General features: G+C 56.5%; 1 protein-coding gene across 1 annotated transcript in view; it reads left to right on the top strand.

Annotated features, from left to right (window-relative positions):
* Positions 1 to 742: 742 nt before the first annotated feature.
* The window catches only part of MN1 (MN1 proto-oncogene, transcriptional regulator), a 44,038-nt gene continuing 22,215 nt past the window's right edge, over positions 743 to 22,565 (top strand). Inside the window, exons 1-2 of the mRNA XM_047088018.1 lie at positions 743 to 1,609; positions 1,658 to 4,541. Of these exons, the coding sequence (XP_046943974.1) occupies positions 743 to 1,609; positions 1,658 to 4,541 (3,751 nt within the window). The remainder of the gene's footprint in view (positions 1,610 to 1,657; positions 4,542 to 22,565) is intronic.

Consider the following 22,565-nt stretch of genomic DNA (forward strand, 5'->3'; position numbering starts at 1 on the left):
CGGACCCCGGGCGCCCGCCGCCTCCCCAGCCCCGCTTCGCCCTCGGCTCAGGGCCCGCACCCGTGATGCCGAGCCGAGCGTCCGGCCCTCCGACCCGCTGAAGAAACAGTAGCAGCTTGCTCAGGGCCGACGGAGACTGTGCGAGCGGATCGTGCTCGGCGGAGGCTTGGGCTGCGGAGCGCGGGGACTCCGGGGGGCGGGGGGGCGGGGAGGGACTGCTCTGTCCATGCCCGGGTGCCAGCCACGGCTTTGAAGGGTCTCCTTGCTCGGCCCCTTAGCAGCTCCGCCACGGACTCCAGGAGGCTTCGGGAGACGTCTTGGGGCTTCCCACCCGACCCCGATCGGACTTAAGAAGGTGATCGCTCCGCTCTCCCTTCCTCCTTCCCGCCTCCTTCCCCCCCACTTAACTTTTTGTCTCCACTCGCCCGCAGCTCCGTCCCCTCCGCGCAAACCCACCCGCGTCTGTGCCAACTGCCGGGGCATGGGCCCCCCAGCACGGCTCCTGGAGGCCTCGCGGCACTGCAAGATGTGAGAGGCCCGGGTCCGGCAGAGCCAGAGCTTCGGGAGAGGAGCTGATAGCCCCCAGCCTCCACACGCAAGCGAGGCGGCCGTGCGCACTGCGCCCCCGCGGTGCTGAGCGTCCCGGAGCGCCCAACCCTGGGCCGGAACGTTTAGCTGGCCGGAGGCGCGCCGCGGAGAGCAGGCTGTCATGCCCTATTGATCCCCCCGCCCCCCGCCAAGTATGTTTGGGCTGGACCAATTCGAGCCCCAGATCAACAGCAGGAACGCTGGCCAGGGCGAAAGGAACTTTAACGAGGCCGGACTAAGCATGAATGCCCACTTCAAGGCCCCGGCTTTCCACGCGGGGGGACCCCCTGGCCCCGTGGACCCTGCCATGAGCGCGCTGGGCGAGCCCCCGATCTTGAGCATGAACATGGAGCCTTACGGCTTCCACGCGCGTGGTCACTCGGAGTTGCACGCGGGGGGGCTGCAGGCACAGCCGGTGCACGGATTCTTTGGAGGCCAGCAGCCGCACCACGGCCACCCGGGAGGCCACCACCCCCATCAACATCACCCCCACTTTGGGGGCAACTTCGGCGGTCCGGACCCAGGGGCCTCATGCCTGCACGGGGGTCGCCTACTTGGCTACGGGGGCGCCGCCGCCGGCCTGGGCAGCCAGCCGCCCTTCGCTGAGGGTTATGACCACATGGCGGAGAGCCAGGGGCCCGAGAGCTTCGGCCCGCAGAGACCCGGGAACCTCCCGGACTTCCACAGTTCGGGCGCCTCGGGCCATGCGGTGCCTGCCCCATGCTTGCCGCTGGACCAGAGCCCTAACCGAGCCGCCTCCTTTCACGGCCTGCCCGCCTCCAGCGGCTCCGATTCCCACAGTCTGGAGCCCCGAAGGGTGGCGAACCAAGGAGCCGTCGACTCGCTGGAATACAATTACCCTGGCGAGGCGCCCTCGGGACATTTCGACATGTTTTCGCCCTCCGATTCCGAAGGGCAGCTGCCTCATTATGCGGCGGGTCGCCAGGTTCCCGGGGGCTCCTTCCCCGGTGCCTCGGCCATGCCCAGAGCTGCAGGCATGGTGGGCTTGTCCAAAATGCACGCCCAGCAGCAGCAGCAGCAGCAGCAACAGCAGCAGCAGCAGCAGCAGCAGCAACAGCAGCAGCAGCAGCAGCAACAGCAACAGCAGCAGCAGCAGCAGCAGCAGCAGCACGGCGTGTTCTTCGAGAGATTCGGCGGGGCCCGCAAGATGCCGGTGGGTTTGGAGCCGGGAGTAGGCTCCAGGCACCCGTTAATGCAGCCTCCCCAGCAGGCCCCGCCACCCCCTCAGCAGCAGCCCCCGCAGCAGCCGCAGCAGCCGCCGCCGCCGCCGCCGCAGCAGCCGCCGCCACCCGGGCTTCTGGTCCGACAAAATTCGTGCCCGCCGGCGCTCCCGCGGCCCCAGCAGGGCGAGGCGGGCACGCCCAGCGGCGGCCTGCAGGACGGGGGCCCCATGCTGCCCAGTCAGCACGCACAGTTCGAGTATCCCATCCACCGGCTGGAGAACCGGAGCATGCACCCTTATTCGGAGCCTGTGTTCAACATGCAGCACCCCCCTCCCCAGCAGGCGCCCAACCAGCGGCTGCAGCATTTCGACGCGCCCCCCTACATGAACGTGGCCAAGAGGCCGCGCTTTGACTTCCCGGGCAGCGCGGGAGTGGACCGCTGTGCTTCGTGGAACGGCAGCATGCCCAACGGCGCTTTGGACAACCACCTCTCGCCCTCCGCCTATTCGGGCCTCCCCGGCGAGTTCACGCCGCCCGTGCCCGACAGCTTTCCCTCAGGGCCACCCCTGCAGCATCCGGCCCCGGACCACCAGTCCCTGCAGCAGCAGCAACAGCAGCAGCAACAGCAGCAGCAGCAGCAACAGCAGCAGCGCCAAAACGCGGCCCTCATGATTAAGCAGATGGCGTCGCGGAATCAGCAGCAGCGGCTGCGCCAGCCGAACCTGGCTCAGCTAGGCCACCCCGGGGACGTGGGCCAGGGCGGCCTGGTACACAGTGGCCCGGTGGGCGGCTTGGCCCAGCCGAACTTTGAGCGCGAAAGCGCGGGCGCGGGGCGCCTGGGCACTTTCGAGCAGCAGGCGCCTCACTTGGCGCAGGAGAGCGCGTGGTTCCCAGGTCCGCACCCGCCGCCGGGTGACCTGCTGCCCCGCAGGCTGGGCGGCTCTGGCCTGCCGGCTGACTGCGGCCCGCACGACCCCGGCCTGGCGCCGCCCCCTCCCCCCGGCGGCTCCGGAGTGCTGTTCCGTGGCCCTCTGCAGGAGCCGCTGAGGATGCCCGGAGAGGGCCACGTGCCCGCGCTGCCCTCCCCCGGCCTGCAGTTCGGGGGCAGCCTGGCCGGCCTGGGCCAACTGCAGTCGCCCGGGGCTGGGGTGGGACTGCCCAGCGCTCCCTCCGAGCGCAGGCCCCCGCCGCCGGATTTCACAGCACCGGCGCTCGGGGGCCAGCCTGGCTTCCCGTTCAGCGCGGCGAACCGGCAGGCCACGCCACACAGCGGCCCTGGCGTGAACTCGCCCCCGAGCGCGGGCGGGGGCGGGGGAGGCACGGGCGGCGGCAGCGGAGGGGGCGCCTACCCGCCGCAGCCCGATTTCCAGCCCAGCCAGCGCACCTCGGCCAGTAAGCTGGGCGCGCTGTCGCTGGGCTCCTTCAACAAGCCCAGCTCCAAGGACAACCTGTTCGGCCAGAGCTGCCTGGCCGCACTCTCCACCGCCTGCCAGAACATGATCGCCAGCCTCGGGGCCCCCAACCTCAACGTGACCTTCAACAAGAAGAACCCGCCCGAGGGCAAGAGGAAACTGAGCCAGAACGAGACCGACGGCGCGGCTGTGGCCGGCAACCCGGGCTCGGATTACTTCCCGGGGGGGACCACCCCTGGGGCCCCAGGGCCTGGAGGCCCGTCGGGGACTAGTAACAGTGGCTCCAAAGCCTCGGGGCCGCCCAACCCGCCCGCCCAGGGGGACGGCACGAGCCTCTCCCCAAACTACACCCTGGAATCAACATCCGGGAACGACGGCAAGCCGGTCCCCGGGGGCGGCGGCCGGGGACGGGGTCGAAGAAAAAGGGACAGTGGTCACGTGAGCCCCGGGACCTTCTTCGACAAGTACTCGGCCGCGCCAGACAGCGGGGGCGCGCCTGGGGTGAGCCCAGGGCAGCAGCAGGCGCCAGGCGCAGCCGTCGGGGGAAGCTCCACGAGCGAGGCTCGCGGGGCTCCTACGCCTCACGAGAAAGCGCTCACGTCGCCGTCGTGGGGGAAGGGGGCCGAGTTGCTCCTGGGGGACCAGTCGGACCTCATGGCTTCCCTGGACGGCGGGGCCAAGTCGGACGGGAGTTCCCCGCACGTGGGCGAGTTTGCCTCGGACGAGGTGAGCACGAGCTACGCCAACGAGGACGAGGTGTCGTCCAGCTCCGACAACCCCCCAGCCCTGGCCAAAGCGAGTAGGAGCCCCCTGGTGACAGGCTCGCCCAAACTCCCTCCCCGTGGGGTGGGCGCTGGGGAACACGGACCTAAGGCGCCCCCGCCCCCGCTCGGCCTGGGCATCATGTCTACCTCTACCTCCACCCCTGACAGCTATGGCGGGGGCGCGGGCCATCCCGGCACGCCGGGCCTGGAGCAGGTCCGGACCCCCACGAGCAGCAGCGGTGCGCCACCCCCCGACGAGATCCACCCCCTGGAGATCCTCCAGGCGCAGATCCAGCTACAGAGGCAGCAGTTCAGCATCTCCGAGGACCAGCCCCTGGGGCTCAAGGGTGGCAAGAAGGGGGAGTGCGCCGTTGGGTCCTCGGGCGCGCAGAATGGCGACAGCGAGCTGGGCAGCTGCTGCTCCGAGGCGGTCAAGAGCGCCATGAGCACCATCGACCTGGACTCCCTGATGGCAGAGCACAGCGCCACCTGGTACATGCCCGCTGACAAGGCCTTGGCGGACGGCGCGGACGACGACAAGACGCTGGCACCTTGGGAGAAGGCCAAACCCCAGAACCCCAACAGCAAAGAAGGTATATGCGCTTGTTCCCTCCTCGGCTCCCCCAGACCCGTCCCCACCCCCCCCTGCAGGCCTCAGCCTCCACCTTGAATGCTCCATCGAAGGGGACCATCCCTTGGGGCTGAGGAGGGCACAGGGCCCTCGTAGTGCCCAGCCCGGGGCTGGATACCCTTCCTTTGGGTACAGCAAGGGCTCTGTGGGCAGACCCCCCACTTGCCCCTCCCCCCAACCTCCAGGCGCTGCTGGGTAGATTCTAGGTACACACTCACATGGGGACTTAGATGGCAGCCCTTTGGGGATTATCTTAAAGTCCCTTCACCAACTTTTAGCTGAGCTGCTCGGTGGTGCTCAGACCACTAGGCAGGCCCCTTTCCTTTCACACCAAGACCCCTCCTCACCCTCCTCATTTGGGCCGCTTCTACTTTGTAGGAATTGCGTGCCTCTCCCCTGCCCCCCCCTTCCTGGTAGGATACCTGGGAAGTTGTGTTAATACCTTCCCACCTTTTCCTAGTTACCCAGAGCCTCCAGCTTGAGGCTGTGTATGCCAGCATCTTTAGGGGGAAAAAAAAAAGTTACCAGAGCTGGCGTCAGCAGCATCACTCAGAGGCAACGCCTAATTTGACATTTGTTCCTAATGAATAGCTGTTTTGTCTCTTCTTAACTATTAGAGTTGCATTAGAAACCTGGAGACCTGTCTGGTGGTGGGAGGCAGGCCCGCTTTCCCTGGGCATCTCCTTGACATTTGGTTGGGGGGGGGTGCTGGGGCCGGGGTGGGGTCTGCTTGGCTCAGCCAGGGCATCATTTGTGTAGGGGGGATGTGGGTATATATTCTTAAGACACAAAGGACCCGCGTTTGTCAATATCTCTCCAGGCTTTGGTGACAGATGTCTGGTCCCAGCTCGTGTTTGCAATCTGAGCGCAGCCTCCCCACCAGGCCCGGGGTTGGAGGGGGGTGGGGTGGGGACTTTAAGGTGGGTGGGGTGGGGGTTAGTAAATGGACCTCCACTGCAGTTAAAGTACTAACAGGTTTGTTTTGTTTTGTTTTGTTTTGTTTTGAACCAAAAGAGGACCGGACTGCAGTAGATAACCATTTTGTTTTAATGAGGCCTCCCCCCCCCCCCGACAGATAATTGCTTCTTAAAATTAGGTAACATCCTCATTCCCTCTCCCCCCCATCCGCACTTTTTCTTTTAAGCCCCAGTTGCCTCTCCTGGGTTTCACCAGGCCCAATATTACTGTGGAGGCCGGGCCAGCCGCTGCCGATAGAACCCTCTGCCTTTAAAAGCCGCGGCCCCAGATTCTTGCTCTCTCTTAGAGTTCTCTTCCTCGGTGTTGGTGTGCCTGGTCCTCCCGACCCTGGGTTTAAGGTGGCCGGCAGGTTTTAGGAGGGACAGGGGGAGGGGAAGCGCGTGCAGAGTTGGGTGGCTCGGGGAACTCGGGGCTTTCACCGCGCCGTCCCGGGGAGCTTTCCCGCTTAGGTTTTTCTAATTCATGAATGCGGCCTCGCGGCTTTTCTCTTTGTTCGCCTCCTGCCCAGCCCGGGACGCCGCTCTCTCATTTGAAGCTGGGTGTTTAGCATGCACAGCAGACGCCGAGGCTAGCATCAGCATTCTCCAGGCTTCTCCTAGGCAAGGCCATAAATTGGTTAGTTTGGGACCCTCCGCTTCTGCTCCCTGTTTCTTCCCCCCTTCCTTTTTAAAATGGAGTTGGACACCGCACCCTGCATGCCCAGGGCCGCCTCCCCCACCCACCCCCGTCTCTTTTATTTTCTTGTACACAACATCTCGATCCTACCTCCCGATGGATGGATCGATAGCTGGTTAGCACAAATCCCAGCCCCTGTCACTTCTACCTGGCTGGGCCTGGCTGCCCCTCCCCCTCCCCGTCCTCCCCTCCCCCCTCTCCCAGTAATTAAGAACATATTGGCCAAAATAGGGGTGAGAAAAGTTTTTTAAAAACCCCTGATTCTGAGAATTAGTGAAGAAAAACCAGTAGCTGGTGGCCTTTGAGTCTTCTGAAGGGCCTCCAGTAGACTAGGAGAAGAGGAATTGAGTGGTTTTAAGATTTTTTTTTTTTTAAGGTGTCACAGAGCCCTCTCTTCCCAGCCCAACTAATCTTCCTTTCCAGGAAAAAAAAAAAAAAAAGAAAAGAAAAAAAAAAGAAAAAAAAAAAAAGAATGCGGGCTGTGCACGAAGAAATGTCACTAAAGATACGTTTTGTTTTGTTTGTTTCATTATCACAGTCAGAGGAGCGAAAATATTTTTTTGGAAACAGATGCTAGGCACTTTAGGGTTGATTTCCCCTGTAAGCTAACCGCAGCCCTCCCCTGCACGCGGAGGGGGACTTCCTTCAGGGACCGGGCTGCGGGGCTGGCCTCCTTAGCAGCATAGGCAGGGACAGCCACTTGACCTCCTTTGTTTTCCACTCTGTGATGTGGGAAGGACAGTTTCCTAGATAAAGCCCCGAATTGAGGTCACTCGCAGCTTCTGCAGCCTTGGGGCTGCTAGTTAAGGCTTTATAAGGTGTCTGCATCTGATTCCTGCTCCCTTACTGGTAGTAAATAAGGATGATTAAACTTTTCATTATGATAACACCCTGTGGCTCCATCTGCACATGCTGTATAAATAGGTACACAGAGCCTTCAACAGGCCCCCGAGTCCCCTGGCTGGAAATCCGAGTGAAGTGTGCCACTTCAAAATAGAGTCGAAGAAGAATTTTTAAAGTAAAACGTTCTGCTTCCCCTTAAACACACGCCTGTGGCCCCGTCAGCCGTGAGGCAGGGTGTCCGGCAGCTTTGAATATACCTTCTGGAGGTTCCGGCCCCCGGCAAAGACCTTCCCTGCCACCCCCTCTCGGGCAAAGCCCGTTTTGGTAATGATATTTTATTTTGTCACGCCGTAAAACACGCCAGTACTAATGTGATTAAATATTAACACCGTTTCTGAAATTCTTCGCTCCGATGACAAAATGCTCGTCGGTATTTAACGAAATGATCTGTGCTGGGATTGGAGAGGACGAATAAGTCTTCAGAACTGCACAAGCCGTGGAGTCAGTGGGACGTGCCCAGATTGTCTTATGGGGTCTAGATGTCCTTCAGAGGGGAGGGAACCCAAGTGGCCAGTTGTAGTTCTGGCAAAGTCCAGGCCAGGATCACGTGTGATTAGGATTTTTTTTTTTCTACCAGGTAAGCGAGCTTCTCCAAATGACGCTTCTCCCGACTTCTTCACCCGCCAAACAACTTTTATAATAATGAAACTCTGCATCTCATCTTGAGGTTCTGTTTGCACAAAGTTGGGGTGGGGGAAGGGTGAGGTTGTGCAGAGGGGCGGGGGGGGGGGGCGGGAAGAGAAAAAAAAGCCAGCTTGAGTTCGGGACCTATTCAGACATCTGTTATATCAGTGAGGATTACATGAATTTGAGACTAGTTTGCAACATCGTCTACCTATCCTTGTAATAGGTGTGTGGCTATTGGAGGAATTCCAAAACAGAGGAGGAGGGGAAAAAAAAAAGCCCCGAGAGATTGCAGATAAAGGGAATTAAGTCTGAAAAAAGTACGTTCACCCCCTCCGGGCCCTGAAACGATTTTCAAAACTTGAGTTAACCGTATTCTGTGATAAGTGTATCCCTGCCAAACTTCCACTCCGTTGCTTGCTCTCTGTCCTGAAATCCGGAGTCGTCTCGAAACGTTCCTTCACACACACTGAAATAGGAGAGGGCTTCATGTATGCTCGTGCATGCAATCCTGCCCTTTTTGGAAGTATGATCTTTTTACAGTGATGCGGGAGAAATTTTTGGAATTTCATGCTTCTCTCAGCGTGCCGGTCGGACAGCAGTAAGCAGGGCTGAGAAATAGTAGGCAGGCAGGATCTGGACACTGAGTTTTCTTAGACACGGAGCAGGCTGGGGCGGGGGGAGGAGGGAGGTCCTAGGGCTGTTTCCTGAGTCGTTTCCCCCACTGCCCACAGCGTGGAGAGAATTTTCTAGGCTCACTCAGGCTTGTTTGGGGAAGGCAAGGCTCCTTGCCTTCCCATTTCCCTGCGAAATCACCCAGCACGGGTTGCATGCCTTCATGTGACTTTTGCGCCTCCGGAAGATGTAACCCAAAACTTCGCAGGTGTTAATCAGGGGTAATGTAAACAGATAGGAGCCCCCTTTGTGCAGCTGACTTTCCAGCCAGCTTGCTCCCCGGCTAGTCCGGGACATTCTACTACTGTTCTTTGGTGCTTGTTTAATATTTCATGGCTGTAATAAACCTGTCTTCTCTGCCCGCCTCCCGACATAAAACCCCAACATAGCACACACATCTGCAATTATGCATTTCTACTAAATATTAATAAAGGACAAGGATTTTTTAAGGGTTTGAAGCTTATCGGTGTTGGACTTGCTGTGGTTTCCACCGCTGGGTTTTTCTGGCTGTTTTGATTTGAAATAGCCACTGCCTTCCGATCTATACCAGAGACCTCTGTTCTGTTTCCATGTGTGTATCTGTACCTGTGAGTGTATAAATGTATACGGTTTTTGTAGACTGAAGGGTTTTCCTCAAGGATAGCTTTCTTTAATATAAATTCATTTAGATTTCTTGTGAGGCCCTTCAGACCGGAAGTCAGGGACTGTTGAACTGTACTTCTATTTTATTGAAGTTTCTAGGAAGGGAGCGAGGGCTGGTTAATCTAATATCTCTTTCTAGCAATGAAATTCTATGATTCCTGATACGATTTTGTTTGCCTGACAGAGGTATTTAAATTTCCACACAGAGTCTTAATAGGCCCTGAAAATCTTAATAGGTCCTGAAAAATAGATCCTGCCCTCGCCAAGAAGTTACTTGATACTCTCTGCTGATATAAAATATACATCTTTAATAAACAGTCCGGGAGGACCAGGTGAAATTAGAGGAGGGGAATTTCTTCCTACTCTGGCAGGACAAACTTGAGTGTGTCCTTGGGATTTTTCACAGGCTCTCCTGAACCCACTCCACGCTGGAAGATTTAGCAAAATCACCTTTTTCTCCTCTTGGCCGACAATCACGTAGGGTCGTGTTCTCTGCCCCGGGAGTGATCTGCTTTGCCAAAGGCATTCAGGAGATAAAGACTCCTAGTAAGGAACACTGTATTTACCTCTGTTTGGTTAATTTTAGGGAATAAAAAGCTATAGCTTTTATGTCACAGGATCAGATGTCCGGGGACGGGGAGTGTGCGGGGGGCCAGTAGGCCTCCCAGCAAATTGCAGCATAAACCCCCAAACCTTCTGGTGTCGGAGGGGACCTGGGTCTGTCCGGCGGGGATGGAGGGAGGGCAGGCCCTGTCACCAGTGGGGGTACCTCTGTCCTTTCGTCTCTGTCCCCCTGTTTGTTCCAGCCAAATATTCACCGGCTTCATCATTTTGACTCAAGTTGGGATTGTGACTTGCCGAGCGGTGTGTTTGTTTTAGGACGGTGTCTATTTTTAGGCCCGACTTGGGTGGACAGATTTGAGTGTGGGTTTTGATGGCTGGTGGCGGAGATGTTGGTATATACATGAGTGCGTGATTGAGAAGAGAGACATTTGGTGGAAAATTTTCAAGTTTCCTCACCTTCTCGGACACACGGAAGCCGAAGGAAGTGGTCTGGGGGCCGGCTCGAAAGAGCGTGGCGAGGTGGGTGTCGGGTCTGGGCCTGCCTGTGGCCCATGAGAGGAAAGCAAGGCCCCGTGCAATTCAACATGTAAAGGAGCCCCCCCCTTTCCTTCCCCCACGCGCCCCCCCCCCCAGCACACGCACATATACATATGCATGGCCAAGTGTATCTCCGTCAAATCATCCAGCCACTCCAGTTTTCCCTTAATCTGCTTTCCCAAGGCAAGTGGACAAAGTTGCTAAACCTTCAGTCTCAATGGCGTCAGCTGACAGGTTCTGATTCTGTAAAGGACTGAATGAGCACAAGTCCTAAAAATAGACGGAGGATTTTGAAGATCCTAATTATGAAATCTCGGCCTCCCAGGCCTCCTGGGCTGTGGGTGACTTTGATCTGGAGTATTTCGGTAGCAGACGCACATCGCCCCTTGCTGGGTTGTGTGCGTGAGTGTGTGTGTGTGGAGGTGTCTGTCTGGCTGCGTTCAGCTAACCCCACTCTCCAGCCGGGAGACGAATCTTTGAATCAGTGCCCACCACCCACCCCCCTCCCCCTCCCAGTTGTGGGAAGCGGACGCTGCTTCTCATTTATGGAAATTCCTCTCCTTTATTGTAATCTTTTGGTACCAACGTGGAGGAGACGACGCTGGGCTTTCGAATTAGTCACGGCCTTGCCTTCGGGGACCCTCTGTGTCTCGATGCACGACGGCTCAGCTGACCGTCCCCAACTCCACGCCACGCGGGCCCTGAGGAACTGCAGGGGACCCAAAGGAAGAGATGATTTGGGGACCCCGGCACATTGTGCCCGATTGGGTTGCCCAGCGAGGAGGTGGCCCTGATCGTGTTCTGCCGCCTGGCCACGGCGTGACAGCAGGCAGGGACACACGGCCCCAGCAGGGCAACCGGTTACCTCAGGGTGTGAGTGAGGAGGGACGGTTGAGGGACGGCATTCTCACGGGGTACAATCCTTACAGGACGCCGAGGCCCGCTTTGTCTGCTGGCCTGCATTTTAATCAGCGGCCTCCAAGGTTTGGGAAGCAGATGAAGGGTCTGCTCCCAACATGGTGTTTGCCGAGAAAGGACACAGGAGAGGAAGCAGGGAAGGAACTGCTACGGGTCCCCCCTCCCCCGTACCTTGAAATCTGAGGGGCTCTTTCGGGTTCTTGATGGCTTTGAGCTTTGGTCCGACGAGGCCACATTGGACTGGCAGCCCGCCCCCCGCCCCCCGCCCCCGGCTCCCGTACCTACTGAGTGGGGGTCCGTCCTAGCTATGATGTCCCAAAATCTCATTCTCCCTCTTGGCTGAGAAAACAGGTAGGTTTTCATAATCACCGCTTCCTTGCAAAGCTGGATCCGAGGGAGAACTTTATAGCGATCATGTGCGTAATCCTTTCACGATTTATCCATCATCGTACGGACCCAAATGCCCTTTTAAACATAAAAGCAATTGAGTTTAACAGTTTGGAGGTCTGAGTGTATTCGCAGTAACCGATTGGCTCTCTCTGAAGGCGCATCTGAGGTGGAATAGATTTGTCCCCCAAAAGGGGAAGACCCTCAACGAACACCCTAACACAGGCTCCCCTTGTGACCAAGCAGGTTGGTGGTGTTCTGCTCTTTAAAGCTCAGCGGTCCAGAGACCTCAGCCTAATGGCTGGTGGGATCCACTGGCCGACCCTGAAGCCTCGGTCTCTGTCTCCTTTCCCACCTTCTCCCTCTCTGTGCAAGATCTTGGGCTCCTCATGAAGTGTTTGGCCCTGGGATCCCCAACCTTTCAGCGGCCCCTGGCTTTCGGGGTTGCAGGCTGACCTATCTGTGCCAGTGTTTGGTTTTGCCTTAGGAAATGTGTCAGAGAGTGGTTCAGGGAGACAGGGAGACCCTTTGGCAGAGACCTATTTGGGGCCCATTGCTGTGGACTTCTTTGGGAAGTCGAGTGCTTTAAAGACCGCCCCCCTCCTCCTCACCGCCACCGCCCCGGGAGGGAGGGAACCAGGTCTTGCTTTTATCCTGCATGTCTCAAAAAAAAACAAAAAACAAAAACCAAAAAAACCCCCAAAACGATCTCCACGGTTAGTCACAAATAGACGGCGATTGTCAGACTTTGGAGGAAGCGTGGACTAACTTTGGTCCTGAGGCACTCGGTGGCCCCTGTCTCCCCCATTTCCCCCTGCCGGCAGCCGGTCTGGTGAGAACCGAGTGGCTCGTAGATCGTAGATCGATTCTGAGGATTTAAAATTAGGTTTCCCTTTTTCTCGCTGGTAATAATTTAACAAGTGTCGGGGCACCAAGATTTAATTTGATCATAAAGGTTGGGTCCAGAGGGTCTCTGGGCCAACACAGGCTCGGGCCTTTCTGACGCAGCTGGCTTTGCCTGGCGTGCCCCGGAGTTGAGCGAGGGCCCCAGTGTGGTGTCCCTGCTTGTATTTGGGAGCTCCTGGAACGTGAGGTGACAGTTAATGAGTGAACCCCTCCACTTGCACACACATGCGCACGGGCACACACACACACACACACACACACACACACACACACACGCACACACATATCCATTGCTCCCTGTGCTTCCAGTCATCCAGGGCAGGGTAGGGTGTCAAAAAGATATGACCCTTTTCAGTTACCGTGGAGCAGTGTTTTCAAACGCCCTTGGATCTTGGAACACAAGCATTGTCGAATGATTGGCAACGACCACCAGGAGTAAAATACTTCTGAGGGACCATCTTATGATCAGAGAGGGGGCGGGGAGTCCGAAGAAAACATAGCCTGCTTTGAAATCTCCTAAGCTCAGCCTTCCTGCGAAAGCGAGGGTTGGTTGGGAACTCACAGAGAAGTAAGTGGGTGCTGCCCTGTCTGCGTGGGCTGTCGGAAGAGTCCTTTTGCAAATGTTAGGACCCGAGAGGCCTGATATGTATATCCTTGCTCTCTTTGCCTAGGAGTTGGAAGGCGAGAGAAAAACATCCCTCGGTGGGAAGCCTGGATGGAGGTTGGGGTGCGGTTGATTTTCTCAGAGAGGGTAGTTAGACGGGTGGGTGGAGCGGGGAGAAGTGGGTTCGTACGAGTCAAAATGTTATTTACCGATACTTGGGATTCAGGAGTGGAGAATAATTTGTCAGTGTGGAAGTCATTCCCAGAACACTTCCTGGGTGAGTCTGGGGGTGACCGAATTGCTCGGGGGCTGTCGTTGGCCATCACGAAAGCACACAAAGTTCCTGGTTTGAGCCTCCACATGGACCCAGGTTTTGGGGGAGAATCTAGATGTGGAGGGATCCGGCACGGGACTGGTGACCGAAATGGTGGGTCTCTTAGCAATCAGAGCCCGGTTTTGGTTAGGGAGTGGCTGAGGCAGGCGCACGGGGGTGGGGGGCAGAGGACGAAGACCCAGACGGACACTGGGTGGGTCAAGCCCTTGTAAAGTGCCTGTGGCCACCTTCTGCAGAGGAGCTGACCCCATGTGGCCCCCTATAGATGCACGGAGTTTCGCAGAGGGGCCTGGACCTTTCCATTAAAGAGGGACGATGGGGGTGGGGAAAAAGGAGTGACCTCTCCCCTCGTGACCCCATAAGGTGACCACTGAGGCTTTCTTCCCAGCACCCAGCCCCTTTGGGGATAACCTTGCCTTTCACAGACCTCGCAGGCAGGCCCCAACTGCCTGGAAACGCAGGCAGCGCCCTCCTACACAATGTATATTTTTTTTCCTTTTTCTGAATGGTAGGCAAAAAGGGAAGACAAGTCAGTTGATGAATTCAGCAGGAGGAAGATTTCCCTGACTCCAGATAAGCCAAGTGGGGAAAGGAGCCGCAGAGATTCGGGTCTCCTTTTTCTTCCTCTTCCGGAGGGAGACCCACGGTCCAGCCATCAGCAGCCTTTAATGCTTTTGTAGCAAGGCCTAATTGGCTCAAAACAAATTGACCATTTTCGTCCCCTGCAATGTAACTTTTGGTGGTTGTTTAGTATTTGAGGGAACCGAGGCTGTAGACCAAAATTTGGCTTTTTTAAACACGAGCAATTTCACGATCCTTATGCCGTGACTATTTCTAAATTGTCTGGGCATAAAGCTTTGGATGCCTTTTGCCGGTTTCTGCTTGTGCACACGCGCACACACACACACACACACACACACAGGCCTGAGAAGTCTTAATAAGAAATGAACAAATAAATGGTTTTTTTCCCCCCAAGAAGAAGCTCATACAAACTTTTGGCTCCTTTCAGTTTTAAGTAGAGGCTTACTGATCTCCGTGTGGTCAATTTTTGCCGAATTTGTAATCCTGTCAGGCCTCCGGGAGAGGCATGATTAATTTACTTGTACATTTCACTATTTTGGGTCGGTTTAGTTAATAAGCATTTATTTTGTGCTCAGTGTGGAAAGCATTTTGCTGGGATTACAATTGTGGGGGCGCTGCGCGGGGGCCCCGCTCCCCAAGACGGAGCAGAGAACCCCGGTTGCAATTCCCACCACCTCCCCAGGATAGGAAGAGAGGGCGAGTGGCCCGTTCAGCCATCACTTGTGGGGTGGTGGGGAGCGGAGGGAGAAAAAGCCCAGTTGTCCAGCAAACCCAGCCTCCCGGAGCCTTGGAGACACGGGTTTCCTCCTGGTGCCTTGGTCCCTGAAAAGTTTTCGAGCATTACTTCTGTTAATTGCCTGGGAGCTGAGTCCTGCCACGGAGAAGACTGACGAATCGTAAACCTTTTTGGAGCGCCCTCCATGCTGCTTCCTTGACAAATGGAGCTGCTGGGGGTGTGCGCGCGCGTAACTTTTGGAGAAATGCATGGCTTGACTTCCAAAGAAGGAAGAAAAAGTATGCATGAGTCTCAAAAGCTGGGACAAGGCAAAACAGAGCCAAACAGCCCTCAGCTTTGGCCTTTCTGATCACTTGAGTCTCAGAAGGGGAGCGTGTGTCCTCTTGATGGTGAGGGCTCTTCGGCAGGGCGGCTCGGGGTACCCCCCTCTTCCTCCCTGGGCTCCCCACAGCTTTCCCGGCTCTCTGCTTCCAGATGATGGGTTAAAATTCCGCTTCCCTTGTTATTTGTTTTTTAAAAGACGGGTTTCGGCCATCACAGTTTTAGAGCGAATGATTTCCTGCCCCCCCCCCCCAGCCAAGACCCCATTTGCTTAATTCCTTGTACATTGGTTTCCACCGAGGACCTTGCCTTTGCGGCACGAGGGCAGGACAGGAGTATTTTCGGCGTGGAGCCAGCCCGAAATGAACCTGAGTCACCGAGGAAACAGGCATTTGGAGAGATGAGGATACAATTTCTTTTTTTATGTGGGCCCGTTAAAGTCTAATGGACATTGGTGCCTGGCCTTAAATTTGGAGAGGGTCTTTATCTAACCCTTAAAACTGGAGTCGTTTCCTGTAATTACGACACCCCAGGCTAGACCACTAAATCTTCCAGAAGCTCATCTGGAAGATGGTGGTGGGAGGGGGTGGGAGGGATGGAGGGGCACACCTGTTACCTGTATCAGCTATAATTATGCCATTTCTGGACTCCTGCTTTGAAAGGAAGAATTTATGGACCCAGCAAAGCCGGAAGAGAGCGGCCCGAGGCGTTCTGGCTCCTGGCAGTGAAATCACAGCCACCGCCCCGCCACCCCCCAGCTCCGTGCCCATCACAGTCCCTACATCTCTTTAATGAATTAATTTAGCTCCCCGACATTTGGTATTAAGTAAGTAGCTATTTTGGGAATCCAAGAGAGAAAGAACTGGAAGACTTTTTTTTTTTTTTTTAACTGTTTGGAAAAAAGAAAAAGTATTGCATTTTGAAGTTGGGGACGCCTGAACATCCAGGCACGCTGGTGTGGAGGAGGACACGTTTGGTGGGACGTGGCAGGACGTGGCAAAGAGGACTGGCCCCGTCCCTGCTCTGTTTTGCTTTCCTACGCGGGGTTTTTTTCCGTTGTTAAGAACGAAGGAGGCCACAACCCCCGAACTCCATGCATTTTGTTTGGAAGCATTGTTTAGATTACTCTCGCTTTTCAAATTGAGAGGAACTTAGTTTAATGGGAAAATAGCAGTATTACTCTCTTGGCGTGTTTGCTTTAGCGTTTAAAAATAGTTTGTTTTCATATCCTGAATTTCATCCTTTCCTTGTTTGCTCGTCTGATGGAAACCCGTGAGAGTGTGTGCGTGTGTGTGCGCGTGTGTGTGTGCACGCGTGTGTGTGTGCGTGTGTGTGCCTGACACCAGCACACACATCTCTACACACGCAGCCACGCAAATGGTTGCAATCGTGCAGCCAAAGACCCGTTGTGATTTTACAGCTGCCTAAAGGGACCCGGAGCATTTGCTTTTAACTTAAACCATCTTGTCCCCTCTCTCCCCCACCGTCACCCCACTCCTAACCACCGCCCCCCGCCCTCAGTCTCCCTCAGCAATATTTATTTCTTCCTTAAAAAGGGACTGCCAGGCCTGTTTGCTAAGGTCCCTGTTGGAATAGATTTTCAGGGGTTATGTATTAAATGTGTTTGAGGGTGATTTCAGCCCTCAGCCTGGTTGTCCCAGTACTAATGGTAGCAGGGACCTATTAGAGAGAGGCAAAGAATATTGTAAATGGCTTATGCAGAAAAACCATTTAGATAAAAATGCAATTTTCCCTTCTGCATAGAGTGCGAAGAATTAATAGCACATTCTTTCTAAATGGGTATTTTTATATTATATTTTCCTCCTAATGAAATTCTTTTCCCAAACAGGGGTATGTTTCATTTTAAACTTTAGAGTAAAATTGATCTGTTTTTAAGCCAGCAAAAAAACTGGTGTCCCGGATTTCAGGAGGCCCCTTCCCTGCTCCCCCTGCACCCAGGATTTTTTGAAGTTAGGTCATGCAGGAGGATGGAGAGAAACGGTGGTTCTGTCACAGGGAGAAGGGCTGGGTTTGCTCACATTTTTTTTTTCCTTCCTTCTTCCTGGGGTGGGTTTTGGGGGGCGGTGTTTGGTGGTTTCCACAAGTACGGAAACTGGTCTTGAAATTCGAGCTGTTCGTGCCGGGCACCCCTCGCCCCCTTACTGCCCTCCCCCCTCCTCCCCTCCCCTGGGGAAGTTCCCCAGCATCCTGTCTCCCTGACTCGCAGGTGCCCACTCTCTGCTCCCCAGTATGTGGGGGCTGTGCGAGAGGATGCTCTTAGCCCCCGAGCACACGCTGAGGAGGGGTCCTGTGGGCCAGCTCTCTGCCAGGGCCTGTGTGGCCGTTTTGGGGGTGGAGTGAAAATTCAGACCTTCTTAGAAGGCCTGCTTCATGCATTCCAGCAGAAGCTTGCGGCGGCCTCGTTGCAGAAAGTCTTTGAGAGCTTATGGTTCTGGCTGCCATCGGCTGGTGTCTGGTGACCCAGTTTTTCCTGCCCGGGTGTGCATGTGTGGAGATACTGTGTGGACTTGTGTTGGCAACTTAGACGTGCAGTGTCGCGATAGGTGAACATCTTAAAACACGCGCTTGTAGTTTTCACTGTTGAAACAGCGCTGAGGGGGCGCCTGGGTGGCTCAGTCGGTTGAGCATCCGACACTTGATTTCGGCTCACGGTTCTGTGGGTTCGAGCCCCGCATCGTGCCCTGCGCTGACAGTGCGGAGCCTGCATGGGGTTCTCTCTCTCCCTCTCTCTCTGCCTCTCCCTGGCGCTCTCTCTCTCTCTCTCTCTCTCAAAATAAATAAGCTTAACAAAATAATAAAAAAAGAAACAGCGCTAAGGGAAACATTGAGGTAAGATTTTAGACTGGGGAAAGGACTTCTTCCAGTTTTGGGCCCCTTCTCCCAGCCTTTGCCAGCTGAGATAGCCAAGGCCCAGAGAGGGCAAGCAACCTGGCCATGGTCACACAGCACAGCTGCAGAATCAGGATTGGGCTACAGCTAACCCTTGGCCTTGGCCTTGCCTTACTAGCTCTTGACCTCCTGATTTTGCCTGGCTAGGCCTTGTGTCGACTAGGGCTGGGGACCTCTGAAACCGGAAGTCTCTAGAACTTCTGTAGACAGCACTGTGACACATATTCCCGATGACAGCGACACTTCCTCCCTTTCCTCTTACGGAGGTAGGTGTCGTTTAGGAGACAATTCCTGACCTTGGGGAAGCCGCAGTAGCACTGGATCCCGCCAGACGAGCGGTCTGGGTCTCGGGCCTGGTGCTTTGACTCTTCTGAGCTGTGTGACCGTAGCCACCTTTTAGTGCTTTTAGCTTGGTTTCCTCCGAACATTGAGCAAAGCGAAAAAAGTAGTCCCTACCTCCTAGAAGTGTTGTGCGAGCTAAATCAGACGACTTTAGCTGAATAAGGCTAAATAGGGTGATCATAATGATGTGGTTAAGCACACAGGCTCTGGAGCCCGACTCCTTGGGTTCAAACTCCAGCAGCTCCCATTTCCTGGCTGTGTGACCTTGGTAGGCTGCTTAACCTCTCTGTGCCTCCGTTTCCTAATGGGCGAAAGGGGACACCAATCATTCCTATCTCACGGGGCAGGGAGATTCGGCGAGTTAATATATACACGAGCAGATACTCAGAAGACTGCCTGTCACAAAGGAGGCACTGTGCCAGCACACAGCTTTTATTGACCGCCTACTGTATGCCAGATGTTTCATATGCACGATGCTCGGATGTCCAGCTTGGTGTTGCCGCTGTTGTTTTTGTCCCATCTTGGGGACGAGACGACGAGTCACAGAGAGGCCGTGTGTGTGACTTGCCCTCTGCCATCACGTGGTGCAGGCTGGAGGGCACCCAGCCCCGGCTGTGCATCTGGTGCTTAGCACGGGGCCGGCCCCTGGGGACGTGCTGAGTAAATGTTGCAGGGTCCTCGGGCACGGCTGGGCTGCGACTCCCTGCTCCCGCAGCGACGATCTCGGGCCTCGTTGCCGGACCCTCTCCTTGTGTGGGGCGGTCAGACCCCCGTGGACCGCGGTGGGCTGGTCCCCGCCTGGTGCGGTCAGCCGCGGTCAGGCACGGGCTGCTGGCGGTAGGAGAGCAGCGCTGTGGTATTTTTCTTCCTCCTGACGGCTCTCCCCGGGCGCTGAAGGAACAGTTCCCTGATATGCGTGAGTAATGGTCAGCCTTCTCATTGAAGGAATTCATGAGATGAGCCGGTCCCCGGCCTCCGAGCACTTTGCCAGGAGCCTGCGCCAGCCATAAACAATTTGAGAGCTGGCGATAAAATATTAAACCCTTGTGTCTGGCACCTCAGGTGGGGACTCGGGAGCCTGGCAGACTTGGGCTGAATAGAGAGAGAGAGAGAGAGAGAGCGAGCGAGCACGTTGGAGAGTGCGGGAACAGCCCTGCCCCAGAGCGAGGGTGCGAGAGCTGGCTGTCGAGGCCTGAGTTCGAATCCCAGACCCGCTGCTGGTGCGCGGTGTGACCTCGGGCAGGCGGTTTGCCTCTGTGAGCCTCAGTTTCCTCACCTGGCACACGTGTGTAATCCCTTTGCCCCTGTGTTAAGATGGTTGCAGTGGGGGTCAATGAGCCCTGTGCCCTGCGGGGACGGTGAGCAGCGGGGGGGGGGGGTACGTTGGTGAGAGCAAAGGCTTTGGAATCAACTGGAGGGGAGTCACTCTCTGTTCCCACATTGGTCAGGTCATGGTGCCTCCCCCAGCCTCAGTGGCCTCAGCTATATGCTGGGGACAGGAAGACACCTCCCTCAGGAGTCTGGCCGTGGTCCTCACCTGGGGATGATGTGACACCCGCTCCCCTACCCCCCCATTGCTTGGCAATGTCTGGAGATGTTTCTGGTTGTCACAACTGCAGAGAGGGAAGCCGTTACTGGCATTTAGTGGGTAGAAGTCGGGGCTGTTGCTAAATATCCTACGATGCACAGGTCCCTGCCCCAGTCCTCTCCGGAGAAGAATTACCAAGCCCCAAATGTCAAATGTGCCGGTGCGGAGAAACCCTGAACCATGCTGAGTGAGGGATTGGGAGGGTGGAGGGCTGGGGTTCAAAATAATCAACCCATGATAGCCAGGTCTGGATTCCTTTTTTTTTTTTTTTTAACGTTTATTTATTTATTTTGAGAGAGAGAGAGCAGGGGAGGGGCAGAGAGAGAGAGAGGAGAGGATCCCAATCAGGCTCCGTGCCGTCAGCACAGAGCTGGACGCGGGGCTTGACCTCACAAACTGTGAGATCATGACCTGAGCCGAAGTCAGGAGTCAGAGGCTTTACCGACTGGGCCACCCAGGCGCCCATGGCCTAGTCTGAATTCAAAAGCGCCTGGCATGTGTATTTATTCAACACACGTGAATGAAACATTTAGCCCGTGGTAACACTGTCCTAGGTGCTGGGATGCAGCCAGGGGCCAGGCGGACCAAAGCCTCTGCCCTCACAGAGTTTATATCCTAGGAGAGTGGACAGATGGACGGACACACAGCGAAACACGCAGAATGATACAGCGGGCAGGACCGGGTATGGAGACTTAAGAGAAGGGGGCGTGCACGAGAGTTTCTAGGCTGGGCCACCAGGGATGCCTCTGTGGGGTGGTGACAGGTAAGGGAGACGCTTGAATAATGAGAAGGGACCCGCCAGTGTTGTGCTGGTAACTGCCCAACACCCGGCTCTCTGGGGGAGGAGGGAGGAAGTTCTGCTCAGTAGCGTTCGCCGATTCCCTAGGCGGAAATACTCCCAACCGTGGCCGACTTCAGCCCTCGGCCGGCGTGCAGAATCCCTGAATATTGAACAGTTTCCACATCCTGGAGCGAGCCCCATCAGGGTGTGCACGAATGAGCTTCCAGCTGGGGGCACGGCAAGTGCGGGGACCAGGCCTGAGGCAGGACGGAGCGGGCAGTGTCCGGGGGCAGGGGAGGGGCTGGTGAGCGGGGAGAGATGTTCCAGGCAGGCAGGGGCTGGGCCACTCTGGGCTTATCATCACGATCAGGTCAGGAGTGTGGATGACGGGGAGGCTGGGGAGGGCGCTGGGCGCCGGAGGGATGGGATCTGATGGCACATTGTAGATGTGCAATTAACAGGGGTTGCATCTGAGCCCAGAGTCTCTGAGACAATGTCGGGTTCCCTTCTCTTTCTTCACGCCCGGCTCCTTCTGAGGAGGCAGAAACTCTCTTCCCCTGGTCTGGCAGCACTGGGGCCACAGGTTAGGGCAGAGGGGGCATGTTCCCCTCCCCCCCCCCCAGGACAAGGCACTCGAAGCCCAAGGGGAGTGCTCAGCCTGCCACAGGTGGGGGGCGTGGGGGATGTCCGTCCGCTCCCTGATCTGGGCAGGCCACGATTTATGTCCCGGCCCAGGGAGACTCTGTTTCCTTCTCTTCCCAGGCATTGTTCTCCATGCCTGACAGAGGTCACCCAGACAGGAAAGGCACGGGCCCTGCCGAGGCCGGCCCGAGGAGGCGCAGAGGGCTGAGCCTCTGGGTGACCCGGGCCTGGCGTCCACCTTCTGGAAGCTTTTCTTTTGCTTCCCTCCTTGACTCTCTGAGCTGCAAAGCAATTGTAACAGGCCACAGTCACCGGGCACCAATCCTACCAAGCCCCATTTTACAGATGAGGAAACTGAGGCTCAGAGAGGCAGAGTGACCTGCCCAAGGTCACCTGGCTGGGAGTGGGGGCAGAGTGCAGGTTCACCCCTGGGCCCATCTGACTTGGGATCCCATGCTCAGGACCGCTAAGGACAAGACAGGAAGCTGATTTCTTACCAACAGATGCCCGAAATAGAACGGGTCCCTGGTCTCTCCCTCTTCTGGCAAATGTCAGCCACACCATTGACTATTGAGATCTTCACCGTTGGTTCCCCGCAAGGTTGAAGGGGCAGTGACCTGGGGGCGGGCAGGTGACTTGGTGTGACTAGGGCAAGGCCGTGCAACCTGGCTGAGCCTCAGTCTGCCTGTCTGTCAAATGGGTCAATACTGGTATCTTCTGGGGACCCCATAGGCAGGGACTATCTGCCCATGTATCTGTCACCTACTTTCTCTGTGCCCTGCACCATGCCGGAACCATAGCTGTGAACAAAGCAGGCACCAGGCCTGTTGGGGGAGGGAATCACCCAGGAAACACAGGCAAAAAGAACAATCGTTAATGTTCTCTAGGAAACTGGCCAGTGTAAGGAAAGAGGGTCTGGGGCGGGCCTGCTGGGGTGCCCAGGATGGCTGGGCAACTGCGACGTATGTATCGAGACCAGAATGAACGTCAGGTGGTAGCTCTCCCAGCCGCTTGGTGGCCAGTAGGTGCCCAGTGACTGAATGAACAAAGGCCGGGGCTCTGTCAGATGCAGGGGTGCCTCCTGCCTGGTCCCAGGGCTGGGGGCTGAGTGCCACCCCAACAGCCCTGAGACCTGGGAGGGCTGTGAGGGTTTTCCTCCAGAGGGACTGGGGTGAGTAGGGAAGGGAGGGCGCCCCGGACACTGGAATTCTTCGTCCCCACCCTGCTGGCCTCGTCACCAGCCCCTCCTTCCCATGGGTCGTGCTTGCCTGAGACCCAGGGGCCCGGGACACAGCCCCCGTCCCACCTGAGGCTCGTTACCGATGCCAGCGCCCCCC

The sequence above is a fragment of the Lynx rufus genome, unplaced genomic scaffold, assembly GCF_022079265.1.
Source record: "Lynx rufus isolate CCGP_SWC_20201006 ecotype Redwood Valley unplaced genomic scaffold, mLynRuf1.p SCAF_24, whole genome shotgun sequence".
Lineage (NCBI taxonomy): Eukaryota > Metazoa > Chordata > Mammalia > Carnivora > Felidae > Lynx > Lynx rufus.